The sequence below is a fragment of the Chelonus insularis genome, unplaced genomic scaffold, assembly GCF_013357705.1.
Source record: "Chelonus insularis isolate UGA/USDA-ARS -01 unplaced genomic scaffold, ASM1335770v1 contig_128_pilon, whole genome shotgun sequence".
Lineage (NCBI taxonomy): Eukaryota > Metazoa > Arthropoda > Insecta > Hymenoptera > Braconidae > Chelonus > Chelonus insularis.
The window spans coordinates 150367-176212 of record NW_023276368.1 but is presented as its reverse complement, the minus strand read 5'-3'; the positions used below and the strand labels follow the sequence as shown (position 1 = coordinate 176212).

At 29.3% G+C, this 25846-nt stretch overlaps 3 protein-coding genes and 1 long non-coding RNA gene across 14 annotated transcripts; 2 read left to right on the top strand and 2 right to left on the bottom strand.

Moving 5' to 3' along the window:
• Positions 1–131: 131 nt before the first annotated feature.
• LOC118067915 (sodium-coupled monocarboxylate transporter 1-like) lies at positions 132–7159 on the top strand. 2 transcript variants are annotated; one of them, XM_035084932.1, is made up of 12 exons: positions 132–652; positions 4538–4920; positions 4983–5034; positions 5105–5172; positions 5265–5419; positions 5511–5651; positions 5721–5939; positions 6021–6294; positions 6365–6453; positions 6551–6670; positions 6732–6930; positions 7016–7159. In XM_035084932.1, the coding sequence occupies exons 1-12, from the start codon at positions 559–561 to the stop codon at positions 7073–7075; spliced, it is 1854 nt and encodes a 617-aa protein (XP_034940823.1). In that variant the 5' UTR covers positions 132–558; the 3' UTR covers positions 7076–7159. The 2 variants fall into 2 exon arrangements, with proteins under 2 accessions (XP_034940823.1, XP_034940832.1); XM_035084941.1 differs by lacking the exons at positions 4538–4920; positions 4983–5034; positions 5105–5172; ... (6 more) ...; positions 6732–6930; positions 7016–7159 and adding exons at positions 1098–1149; positions 1220–1287; positions 1412–1566; ... (4 more) ...; positions 2767–2886; positions 3015–3568 and having other exon boundaries at positions 132–1035.
• A 1629-nt stretch (positions 7160–8788) lies between these two features.
• On the bottom strand, positions 8789–21474 carry per (period). Of its 8 annotated transcripts, none has more exons than XM_035084859.1 (18): positions 21346–21474; positions 20951–21150; positions 19775–19858; positions 16792–16976; positions 15699–15829; positions 14746–14944; positions 14403–14672; positions 14055–14239; positions 13680–13964; positions 13371–13520; positions 12988–13134; positions 11995–12247; positions 11517–11896; positions 11271–11422; positions 10786–11188; positions 10489–10710; positions 9511–9969; positions 8789–8960 (listed from the first exon to the last, which is right to left on the bottom strand). In XM_035084859.1, exons 2-18 carry the CDS (start codon positions 21031–21033, stop codon positions 8880–8882), a joined length of 3669 nt encoding a protein of 1222 aa, XP_034940750.1. In that variant the 5' UTR covers positions 21034–21150; positions 21346–21474; the 3' UTR covers positions 8789–8879. The 8 variants fall into 8 exon arrangements, with proteins under 8 accessions (XP_034940750.1, XP_034940771.1, XP_034940760.1 ...); XM_035084880.1 differs by lacking the exon at positions 21346–21474 and having other exon boundaries at positions 11517–11731; positions 11786–11896; positions 20951–21328; XM_035084869.1 differs by lacking the exon at positions 21346–21474 and having other exon boundaries at positions 11995–12223; positions 20951–21328.
• On the top strand, positions 15661–20363 carry LOC118067955 (uncharacterized). Its single transcript, XR_004690452.1, has 3 exons — positions 15661–16090; positions 16198–16872; positions 19066–20363. It is a non-coding gene; the product is annotated as an uncharacterized lncRNA (long non-coding RNA).
• Positions 21475–21599: 125 nt separating the features above from the next.
• On the bottom strand, positions 21600–25656 carry LOC118067928 (RNA-binding protein 45). Of its 3 annotated transcripts, XM_035084963.1 has the most exons (7): positions 25522–25645; positions 25226–25448; positions 24708–24822; positions 23823–24616; positions 23486–23715; positions 23222–23351; positions 21858–23081 (listed from the first exon to the last, which is right to left on the bottom strand). In XM_035084963.1, the coding sequence occupies exons 2-6, from the start codon at positions 25422–25424 to the stop codon at positions 23238–23240; spliced, it is 1452 nt and encodes a 483-aa protein (XP_034940854.1). In that variant the 5' UTR covers positions 25425–25448; positions 25522–25645; the 3' UTR covers positions 21858–23081; positions 23222–23237. The 3 variants fall into 3 exon arrangements, with proteins under 3 accessions (XP_034940863.1, XP_034940854.1, XP_034940844.1); XM_035084972.1 differs by lacking the exon at positions 21858–23081 and adding an exon at positions 21600–21726 and having other exon boundaries at positions 25226–25656; XM_035084953.1 differs by having other exon boundaries at positions 25226–25655.
• Positions 25657–25846: the final 190 nt, after the last annotated feature.

The window sequence follows — 25846 nt, the reverse complement described above, 5'->3', positions numbered from 1 at the left end:
AATTTATTAAAATTTCTCCCCTTCGAATCGGCAATAGGAGTCTGTAGGTCATTCAATAATTTGTTAATAAATCAAGCGGAAATAATATATTATTATATAGAAAGGTCACGTTGATTGTACTCTGCGCTTCCGTAAATTATTTGATAAAGATAAGTGACTTGAAATTTCTTGTTATTTTTTTTTCCTCAATGATTCTACACGATCTTGTGATCCCAGAACAACTAAGTATATACATACATGCATTGCTTCCTAAATTTAAGCCGTATTATCCAATTGTGCATCGCACGAGTACATATATATTATAACATTTTACAATGGCACTTATAGCTATTGTCGGTTTAACAAGAAAATCGCCGTCGTGATATAAGTATTCTGCTCTATTACATCCTAAACGCATCAAAGCTGTACAGAAATCTTCCTTCATGCCTCTAAGTTCTCGTCTGTGGTGGCCTAATGTTTTAAAAAGTTTTATAAATGTGTCTAAACTAGTGAACAATTTTTTATAAAAGCTCCAATAATTTATTTATGATCTTATTGTGATTTTTTGAATTACCGAAAATGATGGCTGACGGAGGTTCTGGTGGTTTAAAAACCAATTGGGTTCCGGGTCAACCAACTGTTGATGAAGTCAGCATTTCAATGCAAACTTTTGGTATTATTGACTACACTGTTTTTACCTTGATGCTGATATCTTGTGGAGGAATTGGAATTTATTTTGGATTCATCAAAAAATCATCTGGAGAAGATGAATATCTTGTAGGAGGAAGAAACATGAAAACATTTCCAGTTAGTCTGAGCTTAATTGCAAGCTTTATATCTGGAATTTCATTACTTGGAACACCTACAGAAATCTATGTTCATGGAACCAGTTATCTTTTCATCGGCTTTGCCGTTATTCTTGTGGGTTTTGCTATGTCATACATTTATTTACCAGTTTTTCATGAACTTAAACTCACCAGCACTTATGAGTATTTAGAAAAAAGATTTAATAGGAAAGTTCGTATCCTTGGATCTGGATTATTTTCTCTTGGAATTGTAAGTGTTTTTGAGTTAATGAACTATTTATAAGGTTCATTTATTTTTAATAACGTTTCTAGATGATGTGGCTTCCCATAGTTATTTATGTACCAGCACTAGCATTTAATCAAGGTAGTAGTTCTTTAATTATCATTTTATTTGCCAAACACTGAATAACAGTGGGAAATAATTATTTTTGTAGTAACCGGTGTCAATGTCCATGTTATTACTCCTTTTGTGTGTGTCGTGTGCATTTTTTACACATGTGTGGTTTGTAAACATTTATCATGGTAACAATATAATTCTAATTTTACCAATTGAATTATTATTCAATGCACGTATTTCATTAAATCCTTTACTCATATAAAGTCATTTTTATTTTCACTATTATTAGGGAGGTTTAAGAGCAGTGGTATGGACAGACTTTGTTCAGGTCTTCATAATGTTTGGATCAATGCTATTGGTCGTTATCAAAGGGACAATTGATCTAGGGGGTCTAAGCGTAGTTATACAAAGAAATCGCGATTCCGGAAGACTGGAACTACCAGTGTATGTTTCATTGAAATAATCATTCTAAAGATAGCAGTTTGATGCTCACCTTTGATTAATGAATGAATAAATTATAGAGCAGATTTAAGTCCATTAACAAGACATACGTTTTGGGCTTTGGTCATTGGAGGGTTCGTTCTATGGTTGCAAAGTTCAGCTATTAATCAAAATATGCTTCAACGATACATTTCGCTGCCAAACCTCCAGGCTGCAAGAAGGTCATTAACATTTTTTGATGATTAAAAATTAATAGATTGGAATATTAATAGCTAATACCTTTGTAGAGCTCTCTGGATCTTTATTTTTGGAGCATTGGGTCTGATTGGAATTTGTGGCTATGCTGGGATGCTCATTTATGCTTGGTATCACACTTGTGATCCATTAACAACTAAATTAGTCAATGCAAAGGATCAGCTATTGCCTTTGCTAGTGATGGATATTCTAGGAAAACTGCCAGGATTACCAGGACTTTTTGTAGCAGGAGTTTTCAGTGCTGCACTCAGGTGTTTATTTGTTTATTGTATTACTCCATATATGTATCAAATCGATCTTTTATCATAATCCTTCTTTACTAGCTCTTTATCAACTGGACTCAACTCTATGGCAGCAGTGGTATTTGAAGATTTCATCAAGCCTTTTAGGAAAACACCACTCAGTACGAAAAAGGCTGATATATTAATGAAACTTACTGTCGTGATATTAGGAATTATATGTGTAGGTTTAGTTTTTGTTGTTGAAAAAGCAGGAACTCATGTACTCCAGCTTTCCATGACAATGAGTGCCATTCCCAGTGGACCATCTTTAGGAATTTTTAGTATAGGAATTTTACTACCATGGGTCAATGCTAGGGTATGTATATTCTCAAGTATTTATTGATTAATAAACAAAAAAAAAATACACATACCATAATTGACAATTAGCTAAATTGAATTTTTTATTTAAGGGTGCTTTGATTGGTGGTCTTTCTGGTTTAGGATTTATGGGTTGGATGACTTTGTCCGCTCAAACTGCTATTGCTACTGGTAATATCAGGTAAATAATTATCTTTTCATTATTTTAGAATATAAAAATTCTTCATCATAAATTTTTAAATCATGTAATCGAGATTTACCAAATGTTCAAGCTATATATTTGCAAATGGTTAATTACAACCTTTGTTTTAAGATAAATAAATAACCAATAAATTGTCTTCTATGCTAGATTTGATGAGAAACCAGTTTCAACAGACGGATGTACCTATTGGTTCCTGCAAGCAGAAAATTTACACCTGTTGGTACCACCAGATTCAGTTTTTGGTAACGCTGAGGATGCAAAACTAGGGTAAATAATATAATAATATTATCAAAAGATCCTAATTGTATTGAAGATATTATTTAAAGCTAAATCTCACTTATAGCAACTTCATAATCCATGTCTTCAAGCTTCCTAATAGTAATTTTATTTTCCAGTGAACCATGGGCAATCTATCGTCTGAGCTACTTGTGGTATACCGTGACTGGAGCACTAGTAACGATGAGTGTTGGCCTTATTGTCAGTATCATATTCCCAGAACGAGATAAGAAACTTGATCCCATGCTAGTTGCTCCATTCATCCGGAGATTTCTGAAGAATACTAATGCTAATTCTACCGAGTTATGTCAAGTCAGTTGTGAAAGGCATAAACCTCTATAAATATTTAATAATTAAAGTTTAGTGATCGAAGATATTTTTTAAATAAAAATTACCTGAAGCTAAAAAGCAGCTAGTATTTTAAATTATGTAATCATGCAATGTAAATAGAATGTGAAGTTTTTTGTAACAACATATCTCTAGATAACTTTGAAACCAACTAATACTGTTGTAAGACTACCATCTAGACCTGAATGTACATGACAATCACCGAGACAATATGTAAAGTAGATCTTGTAATCTTTATTTTATTTACATAAGTCTATTTTACACATATTATAAAGTGTAGTGATGACCGAAATTTTGTAACTATTTGTATTTTGAATGCTCCAAGACTTGTTAAAACTTTTAAAATATGTTTAGATAAAATTAATTTTCAATTAAGAAATGAGTATGAGTTTTTTTTTGGCTTTCCAAATTTATTCTTCAGCTGAAAATCTTCCTTTCACACTTGTTCTTTTTTAGAATTAGATCTTAAAAGTTTGGATTATAATTTTACAAAAAAAACCTAGCAAATTTTAGGAATTAATTAAAAAAAATATATTTATTTTATTTAATTTCTTCTACGTAATGCGTATATATTTAATTATTTTATAAATCAAATTCAAGGCTGAATCAAACGCAATTTTATTATTTATGAAAATATTTATCTCAATTTAAATAACAAAACGAGATTGACAAACTAGAAGGAGATCTATTTACTTAGTGATAAAAAGGTTTTTAAAATATAATTTATTCAGTTTGTTTAAGGAATGTTCTTTAATTTGAATCACAAAGAGCTACAATGAAAGATTCAGCCTTTCAATTGATAACAAATATAAAGTTTCATTACAAAAAGCATTTATAAATCAATTGAAAAAAATATTAGAATATATTTTGAGTTTTTTTTATTAATATTTGTGTTGTTTGTCAATGAAGGTTCTTCACAATTGTATGTCCCAGAAAGGCTAAAAAAATATATACATATATGGTTCGCTCCCCAAATTTACGTCGTATTATCCAATTATACATCCCACAAGTACATATATACAAGAGCATTTTGTCATGGCTCTCATAGTTGTTGACAATTGAACAAGAAAATCGCTGTCTTCGTGTAAGAACTTCACTCAACCAAACCGTGAACGTACCAAAACGATGCAGAAAGTTTTATAAATGTGTCAAAACTAGTGAATAAGTTATTATAAGCATTCAAAATAGTTATTAGTTGTTCGTATGTGATTTTTGAAATAACTCAAAATGATGACTGAAAGAGTTCAGAATCAACCAACTGTTGATGAAGTCAGCATTTCGATGCAAACTTTTGGTATTATTGACTACACTGTTTTTACCTTGATGCTGATATCTTGTGGAGGAATTGGAATTTATTTTGGATTCATCAAAAAATCATCTGGAGAAGATGAATATCTTGTAGGAGGAAGAAACATGAAAACATTTCCAGTTAGTCTGAGCTTAATTGCAAGCTTTATATCTGGAATTTCATTACTTGGAACACCTACAGAAATCTATGTTCATGGAACCAGTTATCTTTTCATCGGCTTTGCCATTATTTGCGTGGGCTTTGTTACGTCGTACATTTATTTACCTGTTTTTCATGAACTTAAACTTACCAGCACTTATGAGTATTTAGAAAAAAGGTTTGATAGGAAAGTTCGCATCCTTGGATCTGCATTATTTTTTCTTGGAATTGTAAGTGTTTTTGAGTTAATGAACTATTTATAAGGTTCATTTATTTTTAATAACGTTTCTAGATGATGTGGCTTCCCATAGTTATTTATGTACCAGCACTAGCATTTAATCAAGGTAGTAGTTCTTTAATTATCATTTTATTTGCCAAACACTGAATAACAGTGGGAAATAATTATTTTTGTAGTAACCGGTGTCAATGTCCATGTTATTACTCCTTTTGTGTGTGTCGTGTGCATTTTTTACACATGTGTGGTTTGTAAACATTTATCATGGTGACAATAAACTTCTAATTAAATAAGGTTAATTATTTTATATCATTTCATTTTTATTTTTATTATTACTAGGGAGGTTTAAGAGCAGTAGTATGGACAGACTTTGTTCAGATCTTTATAATGTTTGGCTCCATTTTACTAATTGTCATCAAAGGAACAATTGACGTAGGTGGAGTTGATGTGGTCTTCCGAAAAAATCTAGATTCGGGACGATTAGAGTTACCAGCGTATGTTTAAAAGAAAATACTTTAAACAAAAAATCTTAGATTAAAAGAAAACTTCAGCTTTAATGTAATTTAATCAATTAATAAATTTTAGCACAGATTTTAGTTTAATTACAAGACATACCTATTGGTCCCTGTTTTTCGGAGGATTTTTTCTCTGGCTGCAAAGTTCTGCCATAAATCAAAATATGCTTCAACGATACATTTCCTTGCCGAATCTTCGAGCTGCAAGAAGGTTGTTGATCTTTACTAATGATCAGAAATCATAAAAATCTAGAAATAATCACAGTTAATATTTATATAGAGCTCTCTTGATATTTATATTTGGAATAATATGCGTGATTGGCATGTGTGGCTATGCTGGAATGCTAATTTATGCCAAGTATCACTCTTGTGATCCATTAACAACTAAATTAGTCAATGCAAAGGATCAGTTATTGCCCTTGCTAGTAATGGATATTTTAGGAAAACTGCCAGGATTGCCAGGACTTTTTGTAGCAGGAGTTTTTAGTGCAGCACTCAGGTAAATCACGATTCTTTATGATGTTTGTAAATAAATACAAGTTCTATCAACGTTTTATCACAATTATAACATCTTAAATAGCTCTTTATCAACTGGACTAAACTCTTTGGCTGCTGTAATATTCGAAGATTTTATAAAGCCTTTCAAAAAAACACCATTTAATACAAAAACAGCTGATATATCAATGAAACTTATCGTAGTGATATTGGGAGTTTCATGTATGGGTCTAGTTTTTGTCGTTGAAAAAGTAGGAACTCATATTCTTCAGTTCTCCATAGCAATGGATGCAATCACCTCTGGACCATCTCTAGGAATTTTCTCCATGGGTGTTTTATTACCATGGGCTAATGCCAAAGTATATCCATATTGTTGATCAATCACCAACTTATTTATTAAATAAATAAAAATAAATGATTTATTTTAAGGGGGCGTTGATTGGTGGTCTCTGCGGTTTAGGACTTATGAGCTGGACTACTTTCTCTGCTCAAGCTGCTATTGCTACTGGTAACATCAAGTAAGTAACTCATATTATTTTAAAATATCATCTCTGTACTAATATAGTAATGAATAGTAAATAAAAATATTAGATAATATGTTTGTATTTTTGTTAGAGCTAATGAGAAACCTGTTTCAACTGAGGGATGTGCCTATTCGTTTCTCCAGGTAGAAAATTTACATATATTATTACCACCAGATACAACTTTTAGTAACACCGAAGATTCAACACTAGGGTAAATATTTTAATCCTAATAGAACAATGTGTCTCCAATTTTCTGATAATATTCTTTCCAGTGAACCATGGGCAATCTATCGTCTCAGCTACTTGTGGTATACTGTCTTTGGAGCACTAGTAACAATAAGTATAGGCCTCATTGTCAGTATCATATTCCCAGAACGACATAAGAAACTTGATCCCATGCTAGTTGCTCCATTCATTCGGAGATTTCTGAAGAATACTAAACCTCATTTCACCGAGTTATCCCAAGTGGAGGTTTGCTAAATAATTTTCACCTACATTATTGCCGATAATTCATCTGAATAAATAACAGATCTATTTTTATTGTTTTTTTTTCAAGGTCTCAATTAAAAATACTCAATCGCCCAATGAACCATTGGATACGAAATGTTCATCATAATAAAAATTTATTGGTGATAAGTAAAAAGTCATTTAATTTTTCTCAGATTTATTAAGATAAATTTTTATTTTATAATTTTATAATAAGAGTATACACATATTATAAATTAAATAATTGTACAAAAAATTGTAGGTGCATATATTAATTTTCGTTGCGTCTATTTTTTTTGTAAATAAAAATCATTAAATCTATTTTTGTGTCATGAATCTCATTGATTAATATTAGATTGAAAAATATAATCCAATACAGCTAACATTTATTTTCCATATCGTTTTAGCTTTATATGGTGGTTATCAATTGCCATCATTACATAGTAAATATCATTTATAATTATATAGTAATTCATATTAACATAGAAAATAGAAATATCATGGTTTAACAGATTAAATATTATTTCATCATTTACATTTATTCCCAAAAGTATAAAGAAAAAATGTTTTTTTTTTTCAGTTAGTTTTTAATCATGGTTTTTTTCACGAATGAAATAAAACTATCGAAAATTTGTGGTAATATCCAGTTAATGTGTTTATAAAATAAGTTCTTAAAGAACGGCAGTAAAGTTTAACAAGGGCATCATCACAAATTATAAACATTTTTTCTTATCATGCAATCGCTGTGTATTTAAAAGACACGTTTATAACATAGATATCTAATCTTAATTGAGGATTTATATCAAGCTAACATTTTCTATTGAAATACACTCACATATTAAACTCAAATTTTAATTATAAACGATTAAAAAACAAAATTTGCGTTAAGGAAAAATTCTAAATGCAATGTTTAACATCAAAAGCTCTCTATATCATCCAATACTTTTATTCTTTATTCATAATACCACGAGTTTATAAATCTAGTTAATTATCCTTATTTTCATTTAAAAGCTTTCACACGATGCTTAATATAAATAACTATTATTATTATATAAATAATTATAAGTAACATAAATATATCAAATTATCATGTTCAGGAGTAAAAACATTGAAGGATTAGCGGAATACAAGATGGAAGAATTTATCATTCTGTATATTTAAATACAAATATATCATATAAAAATATGTATTGATAGTTTGTTCAGATAATTATTTTATACGGAAAAAAATTCATTATCTCAATAAGGATGTCAAGGTCTTATGTGCTTGAATGTTGGGTATGAAAATATGTTGATATTTGTTAGGCGTTTGGAAAATTGGTTTTGGTCCCGAGGTAAAAAGGCGTATATATATATTTTTTTTTTCAATGTCAATTCTTATGAACTGTTATTGTGAAAGTCACTGATGTGTTCAGTATGTTTTTTTTTTCTTAATCTAAGTAAAAAAAACATTCAGCTGCCAATTAAAATTCTTGCAATCGGACGGAGTACCGTGAGGTGTAACTGATTTTTACCTGAATATTTAATTGTTCAAATGTTTATTAAAATTAACTCAAAGAATTCATTAGCTTTTCTGCTATTTTAAAATGTATTATTTAAAATAAATATTTGCAGGTTATTTTTTGTTTAGTTAAAATATAATTTTTTGTGATAAATATTTTCATATTATCTTTTAATATGTATTATCTATGATTAAAAAAGAAATAAAAAAATAGATAGAAATATTTAATTGTTTTCTATAGATAATTAAATCAAAGTTAACTATTGGATAGACTTTTTTTTTTAATAATTCTTTGGTAACATTAATAGAATGTTTAAAAAATATAAAATATAACTACGAATAATTTCAAATAAAAAAATATACAATTATATATAAGAACATAAAACTGACGTGAAAAACTTATTATTTAAGTTGAGTTTTTAAGATAAAGTTCTTTATGCCATCGGTAATGGTGCATTTTCTTCGTAAATCATCGCCAATTTACTATATTCCATCTCTCGTTGAATACTTCTGTGCTGTAATAATTGAATTGATACATTTAATTATTTATTTATCAATTAAAAGTTATTCTCTTCGCAGAGAAAATTATCAATAGTTTATCAGGAAATTTTTATGAAATATTTAAACAATAATTAACAATAATAATTTACATCCATATAAAGTTAAGTAGAAGTAGTAAAAAAAAAAATAATCACTTAATCATCTTACATACAACAAGTTGATGTTATTACTTGAATATCAAAAAATTTAATCCTATTCTTTGGTTTGTAAATTAATAAAAAATGTTGTTGTATATAAGCAAATTAAAGGTGAAAACTCAAAGCAGTCTAAAGTCTATTGATACTTTGATAGGCCATTTCCATATATTATTAAAAATTTTACATTTAATTATCTGCATTTGGTATTCAGCATCAACAAATGATAAATATTTCAAGATAAATTATGCTGGAACTAAAACAATGCAATTACGAATTGATCTGTACCTTTTGAATTAGTGATACAATAATTTGTAGTAGCATTGAAATGAACGAAATAAAAAAAGTGTATTTACCATCAACCTCTCACCTGAGATGAAACGTTTGACTGATTTTCAGTGTTGCGAATGTGCTCACTGTCACTGGATTTATTGCTATCATCTAAGATAAGTTTAGTATTGAAGCCTCCAAGTTCAAGGTCCAAATAAAGCTGATCCAGTTGCTCGTTAACAAGAAGAGGTTGATTGAGATTATTTAGAGCTTGCATGTCTGTCTTAAGTACTTCATTCAATGACTTTGGACTCATTTGGTATCGATAAATGAGTTCAGGTGTTATTTTAATATTCTGTAGCCAAGGTGGATCCATTGGTGCTGCTTCTTTCTGACTCTCATTATTGAAGTGTGGAGAAGTACGTTTCTTTATTAATTTTTGTGCAGTTGATAGATTTCCACGCATAGTCTGTGATTCGAAGTTGGCCTTTAACTCAGTAACCATTGAAAAACGTCTACGGTTGATCGTGTCACCTTTGCAACTTCTCGCTACAATTTTCTGATTGAAATTATTAATTTTATAAAATTTAATCAAAAAAGACACGACACTACCGTATGTTATCATAAATGATTACTTGTTTAAATATTATGATAAATATAATTTAATAATAGTCTGTCAATCTATATTTTTATTGAAAAATAAATAATTATCTAAATAAAAATATTATTTAAATATAAATACTATACATTTTTACTGATTCAATGATTATTATGTATTTATTTTTAAATAAAAATATATTTGTATGACTTACTAATAGTAAATAATACACAATCATGGTTTTTAAATGTATTAAAATTCATAATAAATATATTACGTAAATTGTGACTGGAGAGAAAATTGTTTTGTTTTGTAATTATATAAAGATTAAATTTTTAACCATTCTAAAATATCCAGATAAATCCGTTTTTGCAAGTAAATTTTAATCATCACTCTGTATAACATAATAAATAAATCAATAATATTTTTTTATGAATTTTAGTAAATTTATAATAAAAATGTTTTATTTTAAAATACTACCTCTGATAAATGATTAGCTCGTATCTGCTCAGGGCAACAACTGCTACCGCTGCTAGTATTAAAAAAACTACCGTAAAAACTAGAATCACTGGAATCTTCGATGCTCGAATCAACCTGACTATTTCTTCGACTATTATTGTTCGTTGCTTGTAGACCGGCAAGACTGGAGCATCCACCATCAACACTAACACATGACGAGAAACGATCACCGGGTGAGAAAAGCTAAATAATAAAAAGAATATTCAATAAGTGATGTATAAAAAAAAAAATTTATTTAAATATTTCAGCAAAAAGAACCTTTTTCGATGATTCAGACATAGCCATGGTACTTCCAGGTTCAGCTTTGACACTCGTAGCTTGACTGGCTGGACGTTTTAGTTCTGTAAGTTTTTGTGTTGTCGGTGGTACAGGTTTTTGGACATTTTTATTTGGAACTGTAGGTACTTGAACAACCATAGGAGGTGCATATAAGATTGGAGCTGGTGTTGGAGTAATAACCGGTGGATAAATGACTCCTGCAAGTGGAGTATGCCCATAAGATGTAGCAAAAGATTGCTGTTGTTCAGATAAAAGCGATAGAAGCTGATCCGTGGTTTGATGAGATGCTTCATTTACAGCATTATTTCTTGGTTGTGTCACTGGCATATAGTAAATAGGTATCATTTGAGAAAAAGCTGAATATCTCGATTGCACTGCTACTCTGTAATAACATTAATTGATAATGATTTATAATTAAACTTATTATTCAATTCAATTATTATTAAAAATAAAATTCAACTTACGGATGAGATGTAGCAAGTGTAATTCGTGGCCATACGTTAACATTCGCTGATGTCTGATTCACTGTAACTTTATCTACTTTGGTTTCATTACGAGGTGTCGGTAATACATTGTGTGTATTACAATTGTTTGTTTTTTCGTTGTATCTGAGCACCTGAAATATTCAAGATTCAAAACAGTTAATTTACACTGTATTATTTTACGTGATAACTTATGAATTATAAAAGTATAATTATTACAATAACTACCTTAACAGATTGATTTCCATGGATATTATTATTTTTTCGTTTATATCCTTGTGTTTTAGCTTGTAATATTTTTTGCTCAGGCTGTTCATCTTGAGTGCCTGTTTTTATTCTAACATCTTTATTTAGTTTATTATTTTTTATATTTGAACGTCGTTCTTTGTGCTTCAACATCATCAATTTTTCCATGTCTTGATTGTGCTTATTCAGAAGAGTTTCTGTAAGGATTGGCATTTTTGAATGCTCTATTCCCATAGGATCATTTGAATTACCATTTTCATTATCTTCTTTGCCAGAACTAGTTTGATTTATCGAATCATTGCTCAAATTTTCACCACTGCCGCTACCACCACTATCTTGATTTGGAGGAGTTGGATTGGAAGCTAAAAAAAAAATTCCAAGTTGTATAAATGATTTCTAAATACAAATAATTTTTATATAATCATTCTTTTGATAGATGATAGATTAAAAATAGACTTACTTGTACGATTGGGTCTGGTTTTGCTATCATCATTACTCGGGACACTTAATTGCACTTTTTCCTCATCACTTCCATAAACCGCAGTAAGAAGAGGTTTACTATTGAAGAATCGTTCCATAGTTTCGTTGTAGTTCAACTGATTGTAACTGGGTGGAGTTTCACTGGAAGATTTACTGTCGCAGTATTCATGATGAGGCGAGATTTCGCCCAACATCACACTATCTCGTTCCTGTAACAAGGGATTACATGATCCCTTTACCAGTATATTGTAGCAACTAATAACCATTTATGATTGATACTGCTGATTAAAACATTCAATAATCTTTTAAATCTTTTTTGTATCATTTTAATTACTTTTTAAGGTGCAAGTTTTATTTTAATGCTTAATCGTAATTATTTCTGATTTAAGTGTAATTTATTAGATAAATAATTAAACAAAAGATTTGATGAATAACTGAAAATATGTTTAGTTTATTTAATGTTCAAATAATGTAGTTTTAACACTGCGTGATAAAGTTACTTTATTAATAATAATAATAATTTTAAATTGTATTATTATTTGTAATACAATTTTTTCAATTTGCTTCGTTAAGTGACTTTTCACGCAGAGGTGTATTTTTTATTCAAAAATAACCATAAAAAAACTACAATAATAGTAACGAAATTCTAACGTGCGGAAAATATATTCATGCAAAAAATTTTTATAAAGTAAAAAACATAAAAAAGTACCAATGGAGTTAACGAAAACTTTTCTACGAAACAAAAATTGGTACGTTATTTTACTCACCGAATCTAGACATGAAGATAACTAGATTGATCGACTACTAAATATTCTAATAATTTTAGAAAATATTTGTATCTATATAGAGAAAGATACAAGAAATATTTCCTACTTACGCTTCAAGAAGTTTATTATTATTGTACGACGTGATAATGATAGTAAATTATATGTATATGAAAAGTATATGATTCTATAATGAAGGAAAAAGTCACCGAAAAGCTCCTTTCCTCAGCGACCATGGATATTTTATTAGCCGGTGATGGTTTTTTAGAAGACCTGCTATCACAATATTCATGATGAAGCGAAATTTCACCGGCGGTCAAATTATCGGGCTCCTGCAACAAGGGATTGCGTAATCCCTTCACAAGTATATTGTCACTAAATAAGAGGATTGTATTATTCTAATTGTTAATAACTTAGAGAAATTTTTTGAACATCATAGTGTGGGTAATATATTCTTCACATTGTGAATGAAAAAAAACACTCACTAAAAGTATAGAAAAAAGTTATTGTAGTAATAACTAGTAACAAAATAAATTATAACTTAATGATGACTAATATGTATTGTCAGAAAAAGGTCAAAATAAATAGTCACCGGTAAGTTCCTATCTTCAGAAACCATCAGTGCTTTAGTAGGCGAAGATGGTTTTTTGACCTCATGCATCAGGTTCTCCATGAACAGAGCAAGCTTTGAAGACTGCTTCACGAGATCATATGTACTCATGCCGTTGGATGTTTCAATTTTCTACTCATAAGACAAAAAAAAACAGAGAGACGAATTCGAATAAAGATACAGAAAGGTACCAAGTACCACTGCACTTTATTGGCTCATTAATTTACGTATCAGTTGTCGCATGACAAAATTACGTCGTACAAACTAAACATTTTAAGAATAAGATATTACCTCGGCTAGAAGAGCACGAATTTCATCTTGAATTATTTGCGATTCTTTGAATACTTCTTCGCTGATGTTAGTCAGTAAGCTGCATTGTCCTTCATCAGGAGACTGGAAAACATCTGGATTGACAGGACCTTGAAGAACTCGATGGTGGCCAACAACGAACTCGAGCTTTCGTTCCCACGGGTTGATGTACGATGACCACTCGGTCTCTAGAACAACGTATCCACCATTTCGAACTGCAAATCTGTACGGTTTCGATCTGAAAGATGATCCATCCAGTCTGACGACCTATATTAAAGATCATATACGCATTTATGAATTTATTCCATTCAACTTATTGATGGTTATTGTCCTGCGGGCAACAAGTATGATGCTCACAGTCTCATATATGTCTTTAATAAAAGGCAAATCCTCAGGATGGTAAAAGTCAAAGAGAGATCGGCCAACCATGTCTTGAGGTAAATATCCAAAATACTGAACGACGTCGTCATCTACATGAGAAAAGTGACAGCTTGCTGTGTGTCGAGTTGAAAATGTTGATGATATTATCGTTTCTTCGGGAGCTGAAAATGTTATAACATAAATTTAGATAACTTGTATCAGTATTCAACATTGTTCTCATTTTTAGACGTGTCAATTATAAATGCTTTATTGTTCTAAATATAATTTTATATTATTAACTCAAACGCATTGTAAAATTTATTTTAAGAAAATGAAAAAATATGCCTTTGTATGCAGAGAATACTGGTTCCGCTGTTATTGTCAGCAGCATCATCTTCTTTTCTTCCTCACGTCTGCGTTCACGAAAACGTTTGAATCCCAGACTTAAATGAAAAGGAACATAAGGCAGTGTAGCTCCACTATTATTGGTATTATTAGTCGTTTTTTGTTTTTTTCTAATTTGTTTTATCTCATTGTCCATTTCATTCTTAATCACATTAGGCTCTACATATCTCCGTAAGTTACAAAATAGATTCGTTTGACATTTGTTCAAACCTAAATAAAATAAATATCATGATACTTAATAGTGCATTTATTAAATCTTATCAGTATTTAGTATTTCTAGTACCTTTTCTGCGATTTTTAAAGGAAAGAACTATTCCATCAGCCAATTTCTCAGCAAACGTTGGTCTGTCTTTTAGGTGAATAAAATCGATGAACGAACAGCCAAGCCAATCGTCTTTCGGATATCCAAGTGCTGTCTGCAAGGAAGCAGTTGACTGCACAACTAGACCATCGTGCAATGATACCACAGTGTAGAATTCCTCCTTTTAAATAAAGTACATACATTTTATTTATGAACAAAACATATTGGTCTATAAGTAGGTATTTAATTTCCGTCCCCATGAAATCCGCTCATTCAGCCACAGAGACATTTATTATTCACATTTATTTCATGCTCCTCAGCTTTATTTTTACATCCAATGTATTTTTAATGCCAATACTCAATATTCATCATTACCATCATCAAATAATTCATTTTTGTCAACATTTTTTCCAAAAAAATTCGCATCAAGAGCCAATGAATATCAGCCAATTTATAAACCCAATTATTTGAGAATCAAAATATTTTGTCATCCAATGAATTTTTTTTTTGAAGGATTAACTTTGGAATTGAAAGGTTAAATTCCATTGTAAATTTTTCCATTTGCCCTTATCAATTTAAACTTTGTTTTAATTAATAAGGGCAAATGAAAAAATTTACAATGGCGGACAAACTTTGTTTCATATATGTCAATGGCCTATACTATCCTCGTTCACATGCAGATTTAAGCTGTTAATCATTTTGATATAAAATTGACAGAATATCAGCAGTAATTTAGAGGCGAATTACAAGGGAAGACGGATCCAACCAGTGGCAATTTGATATGAGTAGTGCTATTACTGATACATTTATGTATAATATTGTACCGACGCCGAGGCTCAACACTGAAGTGCGTCTCGTCGCCATGTTTTTTTTTTTGTACTATTGTATAGTCTTGCATTGGCAAATGATGGGACTTAATTATAGTAAATACTAACATTCGCATTTAGGCCGGTATTATCCAGAGGATTGGTTTGAGAACCAAGTCCTCCCTTAGGAGCGATGGAGTTTGAATCGCCATTGTGCTCGCCAGAATCCGTAGCATCCACCAACTCTACAATACCTACTTCTTCTTGTATCAATCAACAAAAATAAGAATTATGTCCCCTATTCATAGAAAGACATTAGGCCCACTGGATGTAAGAGTAAAATTTTATCGTTTTGTTTTGTTATTTATTATTAACATCCCATTAGGAGGTTATAATAATGGGGTCGGTTGTTGAAATTCGTAATTTTATCATATTTAAAAAAGACTGTAAAATAAGTTCAGTGAACAGAATATTTGAAATTGATTTTACTTATTGAGTGATTAATATTGTTGAACACTAAGGTCAGTATCAATACAATATGGTTGCTAATAACTTTACATGACTAAACAATTTTATAATAATTTTAATTTGTTATAAACAAAAAAACTAATCAATGACAAAATTACAGATTTCAGTTAATGGGAAGTTCGTTGTCAGGGCACAAATTAAGCCTGGACCCACTTTTTTCATCATATGAAGATACCTAACCCTAAAAATAATTTAATTGTTTTTCTGTTATGACAGTGTTGTCACAAAATCAACTCTAATAGCTCTTATCTCTCTAATGGTGTATACGTTAACGCAATTGCATAAGAAATCAACTTGGCACAACGGAGTTCTAGTCGCCAATCAATGGATATGGAAATTTTAAATTAAATCAAGTAATTTTCGTGGCTGAGTTAGGATTCTCATAATACTTGATGGCATATGTACAGATTCTATGTAGTGCTCATCACAGAAGAGCTAATAATAAATGATGGTAAAGCATGTGACATTCAGGCTTCCATCATTATCTACCTGCCTCTACCAATTCTATTGTGTGAAAGAAATTTTAAATAAAAATAACATTGGTTGGAAATCGATTGATAAACATAAAAAAAATGTAATCCTCATCGATTTTGAAGAAACCAATTTCAGTAAATTATGACTGAGTCGCGTTACTCTCTGTCACAGCGGTGCCTTGGTTATGTCGGAAAGGATTGCTCTTATCAGAGCCACCAACCTGATTTTTTTAGCGTTTGATTAGACATATTAGAACCTGAAGAATATGTTCCAGTGTTCGTTTGTTGACCAGCATCTTCAGGTACTGGTTTAGAATCATTGGTAATGGTAGTTGATGTCTTGGATTTCTTCTTTTTGTGTTCTTTTTCCTTTTTCGTACTGATTGGCTGTGGAAGAGCCTCATTTCTACAATTCATAGACAAATTGTATCATTTTTTCTCCACTGCTATATTTGTTTATTTATTAGTATTTTATCCCTATAAATATATACGCCGACCCCGATCGAATAAATTTCGTTTACTTTTGTCTTCCAACTGTTTTCCAGTGTTTGTTTACTCTTATATTGGTTTTTTATCTATATACGTTTTAAAAATGTATTTTGTTTCCTTTTTTTTTTACTGTGTAATGACCATACTCCAATATGAAATTCTAAAACAACAAAAATGCTAAAATTCATAATTTCCTTTTCAAATAGTTGATGAATGATTTATAGGTTATTTATAAACAAACATAAGAAGTAATAATTCATTTCTACAGAATTGATTTCACTTTAATTAATATTCCATAAAATATAAATTATGAATTAAAAAAAAAAAATACTCCAATATAAATACTTTCCTGTTCAATTGAATACAGTTCATAGTCTTTGAGTAAAAAACTTATTGAAATAATTATAGATATGACTTATGTATTGACATAAAAGTAAGCTACAGATAGACGTAAAAATTAATAAAAAAAAAAATTAAAAAAAAGTAAAATAAATTATATAATTATTTTTTATTTTTTATCATCTATAAAAAGATAAATGATTGATGGATAATTGTATATAAAAATAATTTCAATGTTTTTTTTTCAACACGTGGACTAATTTTTCATCATAATAAAATCAAATGTCGATTCATACTATTTAGATGCAGAGGTCATAGGCACTCACATGCATATTGAGTCAACTTTATGCTAATTCTTGATATTAATGACGTGTGTAATTCTAAATAATCATTTTGGTACCCACAATTGTAAAGAAAAAAAAAGTCAATAGATAATAATAACTTCCTTTGTCTACTTTAAACTTACATAAAATATCTTATATAAATAATATAGATTTCTCAAGATTGAGATAACTATATGTCAATGAAAATTCAGAGTTATAAACTCATAACATTCCAAGGTTTTTGTAAAACAAGAGAAATTCTATAAATACTTGAGATACTAATTTAGCAAGAATTACAAGTAATTAGCTAATAAAGCTAAATTCAAATCCAGGATATATTTTGTATATAATAATAAATATATATTACATATTATATTTCCAATATCAATAGACTGATATTTACGAGAAAGTTACATGATTAAGTAATATTTTTAGCTGATTTTAATTTTACATATACTGCTCTAATGAGTTGAATAAGCATTAATAATTTTAACACTCATCCATGCTTTATTTTCGTATCCAGATTACTTAACTCTTTTCAATGCTATCAATACGCATTTATTTTATGTATTATTTATATAATTATCACCATATATTTTAACTCCTTTTCATTTAACTGATCTATTTCATCCATTATAATTTAACTAGGCCAATTAAATCTAAAAAAAAAAAAAATAATAATTAGTTTGATGAATTTTTTTATATTCAAAATATATGAGGAGTATTTGATCAAAAGGTCCTATTTCCATAATAAAAATTTTTACAGAAAACAATAAAAAGTATTTAAATTGCTTAAGAAATATAATAATAATTGTTATCATTGTATTTAATACAGATTAGGTTAATTGATATCTATGCACATTTTATTAATAAAAATTTATTTCTTTCAACAAGAGAATAGGACCTTTTAAACACTTTTTATATATCATTTTGATTGATGTTAATAAAAACTCTTATCATATGAGAGAAATTAGGCAAAAAATTAAACTTTCAACTTCTTTATTATTTTTGCAAAGAAGCAGTTTTATTATTCATCTGAATAACTTTGAAGACAATAAATAAATAAATACCTTTATTATATAAATAAGAGTCATTCAAGATATTTGATGAATTTTTGTTCAATAAAAGTAATTCTTAATTTTCCAGTAGCTTGAAAAGATAAATCTAATTATTGAAGTTTTAATAGGTTATCAATTGTTTTGAAAAGAAAATATTTCTAATAAAATTCAATTAGTGTATTACTGATCTGTTTTTATGATAGAAAAATACATAACGATAGTAATTAATTAATAAGCTTAAATAAAAACAGAGAATGGAACTTCATTAAAACATTTTTTTTCTCAGTCTTCAAGGAAATTTTACCAGCCATGGATGGATTCTTATTTGACACGTTTCAACAAAAAGCACGTGGCAGTCCACGTGTTTCTACATCACTACACGATGCTCTATGATTAGATGTATATGAACACAGTGGAGATCATTGGTATTTGTTAGTGTAGTAAGTTGACAATACATACTTATCTCACTTGCATTTATTGAATCTTTACTTCTCTTCATATTACTCATAACCTTACAAAATGTTTTCCTTTTCAATTTTCATCCTGAATAGAACTACCGGTAATCAATTGTCAATTTTAATGTATTATTCTTAGAAACGTAAGGGTTACTTTAACAAAGAAATTGACCAAATTTAGAATATCATATTGCACAACTTATTTATTTACGTTTACCTAACGTTGGATTGTCATTTAGATCAATCAGACTGATCAGTTGTGAATGTTGTAATAATAATAATTATTATGCAATCAATTTTAAAATACTTAGATAAATAAATGAGTTTAACCAAAAATTTAATGAATACATTTTATTATAATGTGTATACTTGGTTCAAGAGAATAATTGAAGAGTAAAAAATTGAATATTTATCTTTTTTTCATTAGTTGGAATGATTATGTGATAATATTTACACATTAATCGATCGGGACCGATAATTATCTTCTGTTCTATCTAATAATGTCTCTTACTTCATGTATATTCAAATTGAACGAATTACCTAAAACCAAAATTGGAAAGATGACCATCACAATAACCACTACTCTCAGATTGATTGCTATTTCTAGAGAGAGAACTTCCACTACTGAAAAGAAAAAAAAAATGTAAAGTATTAAAATGAACATGAAAGTACATGTATCAAAAACTTTATTCAAATAATTGGAAAAAGGTTTGTTGAGAAAAAAAAAATATTTAACATCAACCTTTTATATTTTCCAAGTTATTTATAACTTATCTGTTTTTGATTGAACAAAAAAAAATAAGAATACTCTCTGCAAAAAAAGTAAAATTGTTGGAAATATTATTTCGATGGAGGGAAAAAATTACATAAGAGATTCATAAGCTCACGTTTGATGCCCCGTGACTAGAAATAAATGGAGCTACATATCTATCGATTCCTACACTTAACTCAATTGGTATATTTATAGTTGGATGCAAGTAAAAACTCCATGGAAAATCATCAAAGTCACCGTTTTGAATAGATTTTACTGGAAAAGGTCACGGTCATCATTGATACTTATTATTTATTTTCAACAATTGAATTAATATTATAGCTGGAAAAGCATACTACTTTAAAATATCTCAATCAATTGAAAACAATTACATACTCAGATGTTCAATTATTAGAATGTATGTCATATAAGTTTATCTAATAGACTAATAATATTGATAAACAATTTTCAATTTTAATCAAATATAACTTATCTGTAATTAACATCCAGTTAAATAGCTTAATTGACAACAATAGTCAATGATGTTTAACAATGTTTATTTTAAAAACAATAAACAGATCAATTTAGTATCATCAATGCTATTTTGGTGGAAGATTAATACCAATAATACCAAATCCATTATATTTTTATTCGAATAATCATTCAGAATAAATTATGAACAATGAATTGAGAAAAAAAATCTATCATCTTATTACAACTTTACAAAGTAAATAATAAAAATAATAATTAAATTAATTAATAATTTAAAAAATAAAAAAAATAATTTGATATTTGTAAGAAATAATTTTAAAAAACCAATACAATATTATTTAAATGTAATAGAATATAATTTGAATAAATTGAGCTTTGATAATTAATAGTAATATCAAAAAATAATTTTATTGTAAATAATAGTAATTATTATTTTAAATATTTATATTTTATATCAGTAATTGAAGACTCACCTTCCATGAGATTGACTGTTTTCACAAGTATTTGTATAGCCGGAATCTGACACTTTGGCATTGTCGTTAGACGACATTTTCATCTATTTGACGAACTGTTATTATTTTTGATTTTTATTCAATCTTAATTCTTGATTATAATGCATTCACACATCAAACACTTTTTTCATACACAAGGAATCTCTTCCCAACCAGATAATCTACGAGTAAGATGTCAAAATGATAAGTGAAAGTTACTTTATGTGAAACAATTAAAAGTATTTAACTCTGCATTTTAATAAATAATTATTTAAGTTTAAGTTAATTAATTTAATGAACAATTTGACGAATAATTAATAATTTTTATCGGTACGTATACCCAATCACGTTGGAATCCGTATCAACAATGTTCGTACCTAGAGGTAGCGGACCTAAGTTGGTTAGTCGCGTAACTACAGAGCACGTGGTAACCACCTCCCACTGCTTGGTAAATGATGAGTATAATCGTCAATGTGACAAGGGTGAACGCGTCTCATTTATCGGAACTTAAGAAGGTTGGTTTAGTTACAGCAAACAAGATTAAAATAGCCTATCCTTTATAACTTTCATCCTTTGTTTTTAGATAAATATACCAAATATAAAGGTGTTTATTTTAAAATATCAAATTATATTGCTATAGAAAATTATGCAATTTTATTCTTAATTATAGAAATTTTTGATGAAAATAAATAGCATTTGTTTCTTTTTAATTGAAATCACAGTTGCTGTCAGGTACTTGGTTTCGATGTGCCAGGGTCCTGAAAATGGAAAAAACTTTTCAGTAAAATTGAGTCATCATTTGTAGACTCAATTAATGAATTTGACTTTTTATGGAATTTTTTTTAATAGAACGGGTTTATGAAGAATTAATAATTGATTAATTATCTGATTATTTAGATTATAAATTTTCCATGTATTTTCTTTTTTGTTTGCTTCATAAGGCAAGTCAGTTACAGTCTAACAATTTATGTAATAGTCAAACATGAATGTCAAAAAACGCATGTGAATTGAATTTTTTCGTTGTTTATTTTTTAATTGTTTTTATTTTTTATGACTGTAATAACAAAGATTATTTCTATTTGTATAGAAGTATGAAAATTATAATCATCGCGGTTATGAACTTCAAATTCTAAATAAAATTTTATGATAAAATCAATTTAAGTAAAAGCCTTATTGATTCAAGCATAAGGTTTCATTTGTAAATCGAAAGGGTGATTGTACATAATATTTATGTAAGAGAAGATAAAAACATACGAATTAACAGCAAAATATCATGATAAATTTTTGAGATCAATAATATCAGTTTTTCTGACTAATTAATTTCTTCACAATTAATTCGATTCATAAAATTTGACTTTTTTATGTAAAAAATTTCGACCTGCTATATTCTAAAGGCCACGTTTTTAATTGTACAATTAATAAATAATTAAAATATCTACGACACAGAATATATATATATATATATTTTATAATATGATTTAAAACATATATGTTAAAAAAAATTTCATGAAATTTCACTTTTTGTTTTATATTTTTTGACAAAAAGGGCGCAGTATGTTCTTTTTTTTAAAAAATTTTTTTTTGTTAATAAAATTGATTTGCTTGTTAATCATCGGTGCTACTTAATTATTCCTCCACTTACGAGCCATACTCGACATTAGTCGTACCAAGATTTTGTAATTTCCTGTATAAAAATAGATGTAGGACGTTTTTTTTTTCTTTTACTTATTTTGCTTTTTCATTTCGTTAATTTTTTGCATTAAAATTTCGTTTTTCCAAAGCACAACCGGTGTTTTAAAACCACGAATGAGCAATATTTTTTTTTTTTATCAGCACAGCCTCAAAAAGAAAGTACGAAAATGAAATCAGTCTCTGCACAAATGTCTATCACACAAAGATCGTAATTGACCAATAATGTTTGAGTATTCAATAACGGAAAATGTGTTGTAACGTTAAAGTTAGAGTTTCGGTAATGTTGAAGTGGTAAATGTAAGCAATATAGTGAAAGATAATAGTTGAAGTAGTTTCCTCAGTTGCAGGCCCGACGTGGTCAAGTGAGTCTTAAAATTCGTCTCATTGTTGCGTGCGTCCAGCTTGTGTTTAACCAGTCAGTCTGTGGAGATAAACACAAAAAATTAAATTTTGTTTCCCGTTCTACACCAATAATCCTTAGTGACAACAATGCCTTCGTGATAATTATAATAATCACCATTCATTAAAAAGTGCTGGCTTTGTAGATTATAATTTACTTACGTGACACTAAAAGGAGTTAATTTTGATCTTCATCCATTTTTAAACGCTTTCGTCGATCTTCACCTACATTTCTTTCTTCTGCTTCCAGAACTTTTAAACGAGATCCACAAATTTCTTGTCCATGCAATGCCTATGAAATAAATCATATCATTAATTAGTATTTTCTCGCTACAAATATCCTCGTATTTTTATGAGTACTTTAATCTAGAACTTTCCATCATAAATTAAAATTTGTCTAATAATTTGTCATTACAATCATCTCACCTCAATGGCTCTTTTTGCACTTTCTACGCTAGCATATTTAGCATATCCGCAATTTTTTCCTGATAACATGTAAACATCTATAAGATTGCCAAATCTACAAAAAGCATCTTTCATAGCATAAATAGGAGGCACAGGTGGTCCACAAACAATAAAACATCTTTTTTCAACTTCAGCATCTATACTCGCCATTGGTTGAACAGGCGGTAGCTTCATAATCGTAGGATCTAAACCTATAAAACATTATTTAACGTTAGTTATTAATAAAGAAAAGTACACTATATTTATGTTATCATAATATATAATTATAAGAAAAAAAAACTTGGCATGATTCACGCACTTGGTGCCGTTAATCCTGCTGCTTGAATTAACGATGTTGCCTGGACAATTGTTTCCGCCAGGTGTGCCAAGTCCGTTCTCGCTACGCCTAGTCCAGTTATACTTGACCCACCAGGTTTCATATTTTTCTGTGGAGAAACTCCTGTCATATCTGGTTTTACAATCATTCTATGTCCAGGAGGATATTCAAATCCATGTAACTTTTCTCTGGCGTAAGCTGCAGCACTAGGATGCGAATAGACAACTGTTGCTTGCCCACGTGGCATTCTATATCTTACGTCTGTTTTCAGATGACAATAACTTAAGCCAGGTACAATGTCGAAAAGCTTCCATAATTGGTCTTGATTCAATGCTGGATGGGCGATTACTTGAAGTCGCGTATACCCTTCGGGATTTGGATAATTAGCAGCAATTTCCAAACCAATACTGTTTTTGCCAAAACTAGATGAGCTATAATTATTACCCATATTGTCAAACTGCATTGAAAGTCCATTGTTATATTTGGAATCCGAATGATCTGGCTTTGGTTTCTTCGGCTCAGCGAAAACAGCCTTGAATTTTCTATCACACTCTTCAAATGCCTTAGCAGCGCTTGACACCTTTTTAAATTTAACGTATCCAAATCCCTTGGACTCATTTGTGTTTCTATCCTTTACTACTGTTGCATACTCGATCGGTCCAAATTTAGAAAACTCTTGCTGGAGCTCGTGATCGGTCATTGACTTGGGTAAAACACAGAATAATCTAACCCATCGTTCCTCTTCATTAGTTTCTCGAACGGATCCTTGATCTCGACTAGAAATAATCAATATTAATATTATTACCTTAAAAAAATTATCACTACTTATATTCAATTAACACAATTTGTTGCTTGTCGACTACTTACTTTGATGCAATCATTACTTTTATTGGACGGCCTATTGATCCCAACATTTTTCCATTCATTTCTTCAAGTGCAAATGCAGCTTCAGATGTTTTAGAAAATTTTATATAGGTAACTCCTATGATCAATCAATAAAACAATTAATGAATTTAATTGTAGCTCATAATATCAACTTTAAAAATATTGTTTATGAATAAAGTTTTTTATTAGAGTCATTAATTCAGTGAAGATTAGTCAAGCTAAAATATTTCCCGGTGTTTTCTTTTGGAGTCAATTTTAATTATATTACTGTTATTTTCAGAGACATAGTATTTTTGTTGGTATACAAAATAAAAATATTTTCAAACACGAGATAAATAAAATGGTATTTAAAAAACAAAAATAAGTGGATTAAAAATAGAAGAATATTGGAAAGTGAATTCGATTAAGAATATTTAAAGTGATTATAAATAGATATTGATTGCGTAATTAGTCGAAAAGTAGTAAAATATTATCGATTAGGAAAGATCGTTAAAATGTACCTTTATTTTCACCCGTATTCCGATCCTTAACAACCCAAATATCTTCAATTTTGCCAAACTTATCAAATGATTTTCTCAGATCCTCTTCTTCCAAACTTTTATGACAAATAACAAATAATCGTGAATTAGGTGGATCATCATTTTTTGATCGTGGATCTGATTGAGAATAATATGAGTCTCTTTCTCGGTGATCAGCCATTTTGCAAGTGAGCGAAATTTGCGTCTGAAGTTATACACTCATGAGTAAAGAGAGATAGAGAGTGAGAAAGAGAGAGTTTTAATAAGTAACACTGTACAATCTCTCGTCCGGCTAAAAGTTAGCCAAGAAATGAACCAACGCCCGGCGTGACAACAAAGTCAAATCTCTTTTAGAACTCTTGATAGCCGTCAATATGAAAACCATCGATGATAGGGAGGAGAAATCAAACTACGAAATATAACGAGCAACAATACAAAGTAACAAAACACGCAGTATGATGGCGTTGTTATCGGTGTACGGAATTTACAACTTTATCAACGCATACTAATAGGTTAGTTAATAGCATGCTGAGCCATCTACAGGCCAGTGGTAAAGTTAAAATGTTTTTTTTGGTTAGAGTTTGATGACAGATGGCTCAAGAA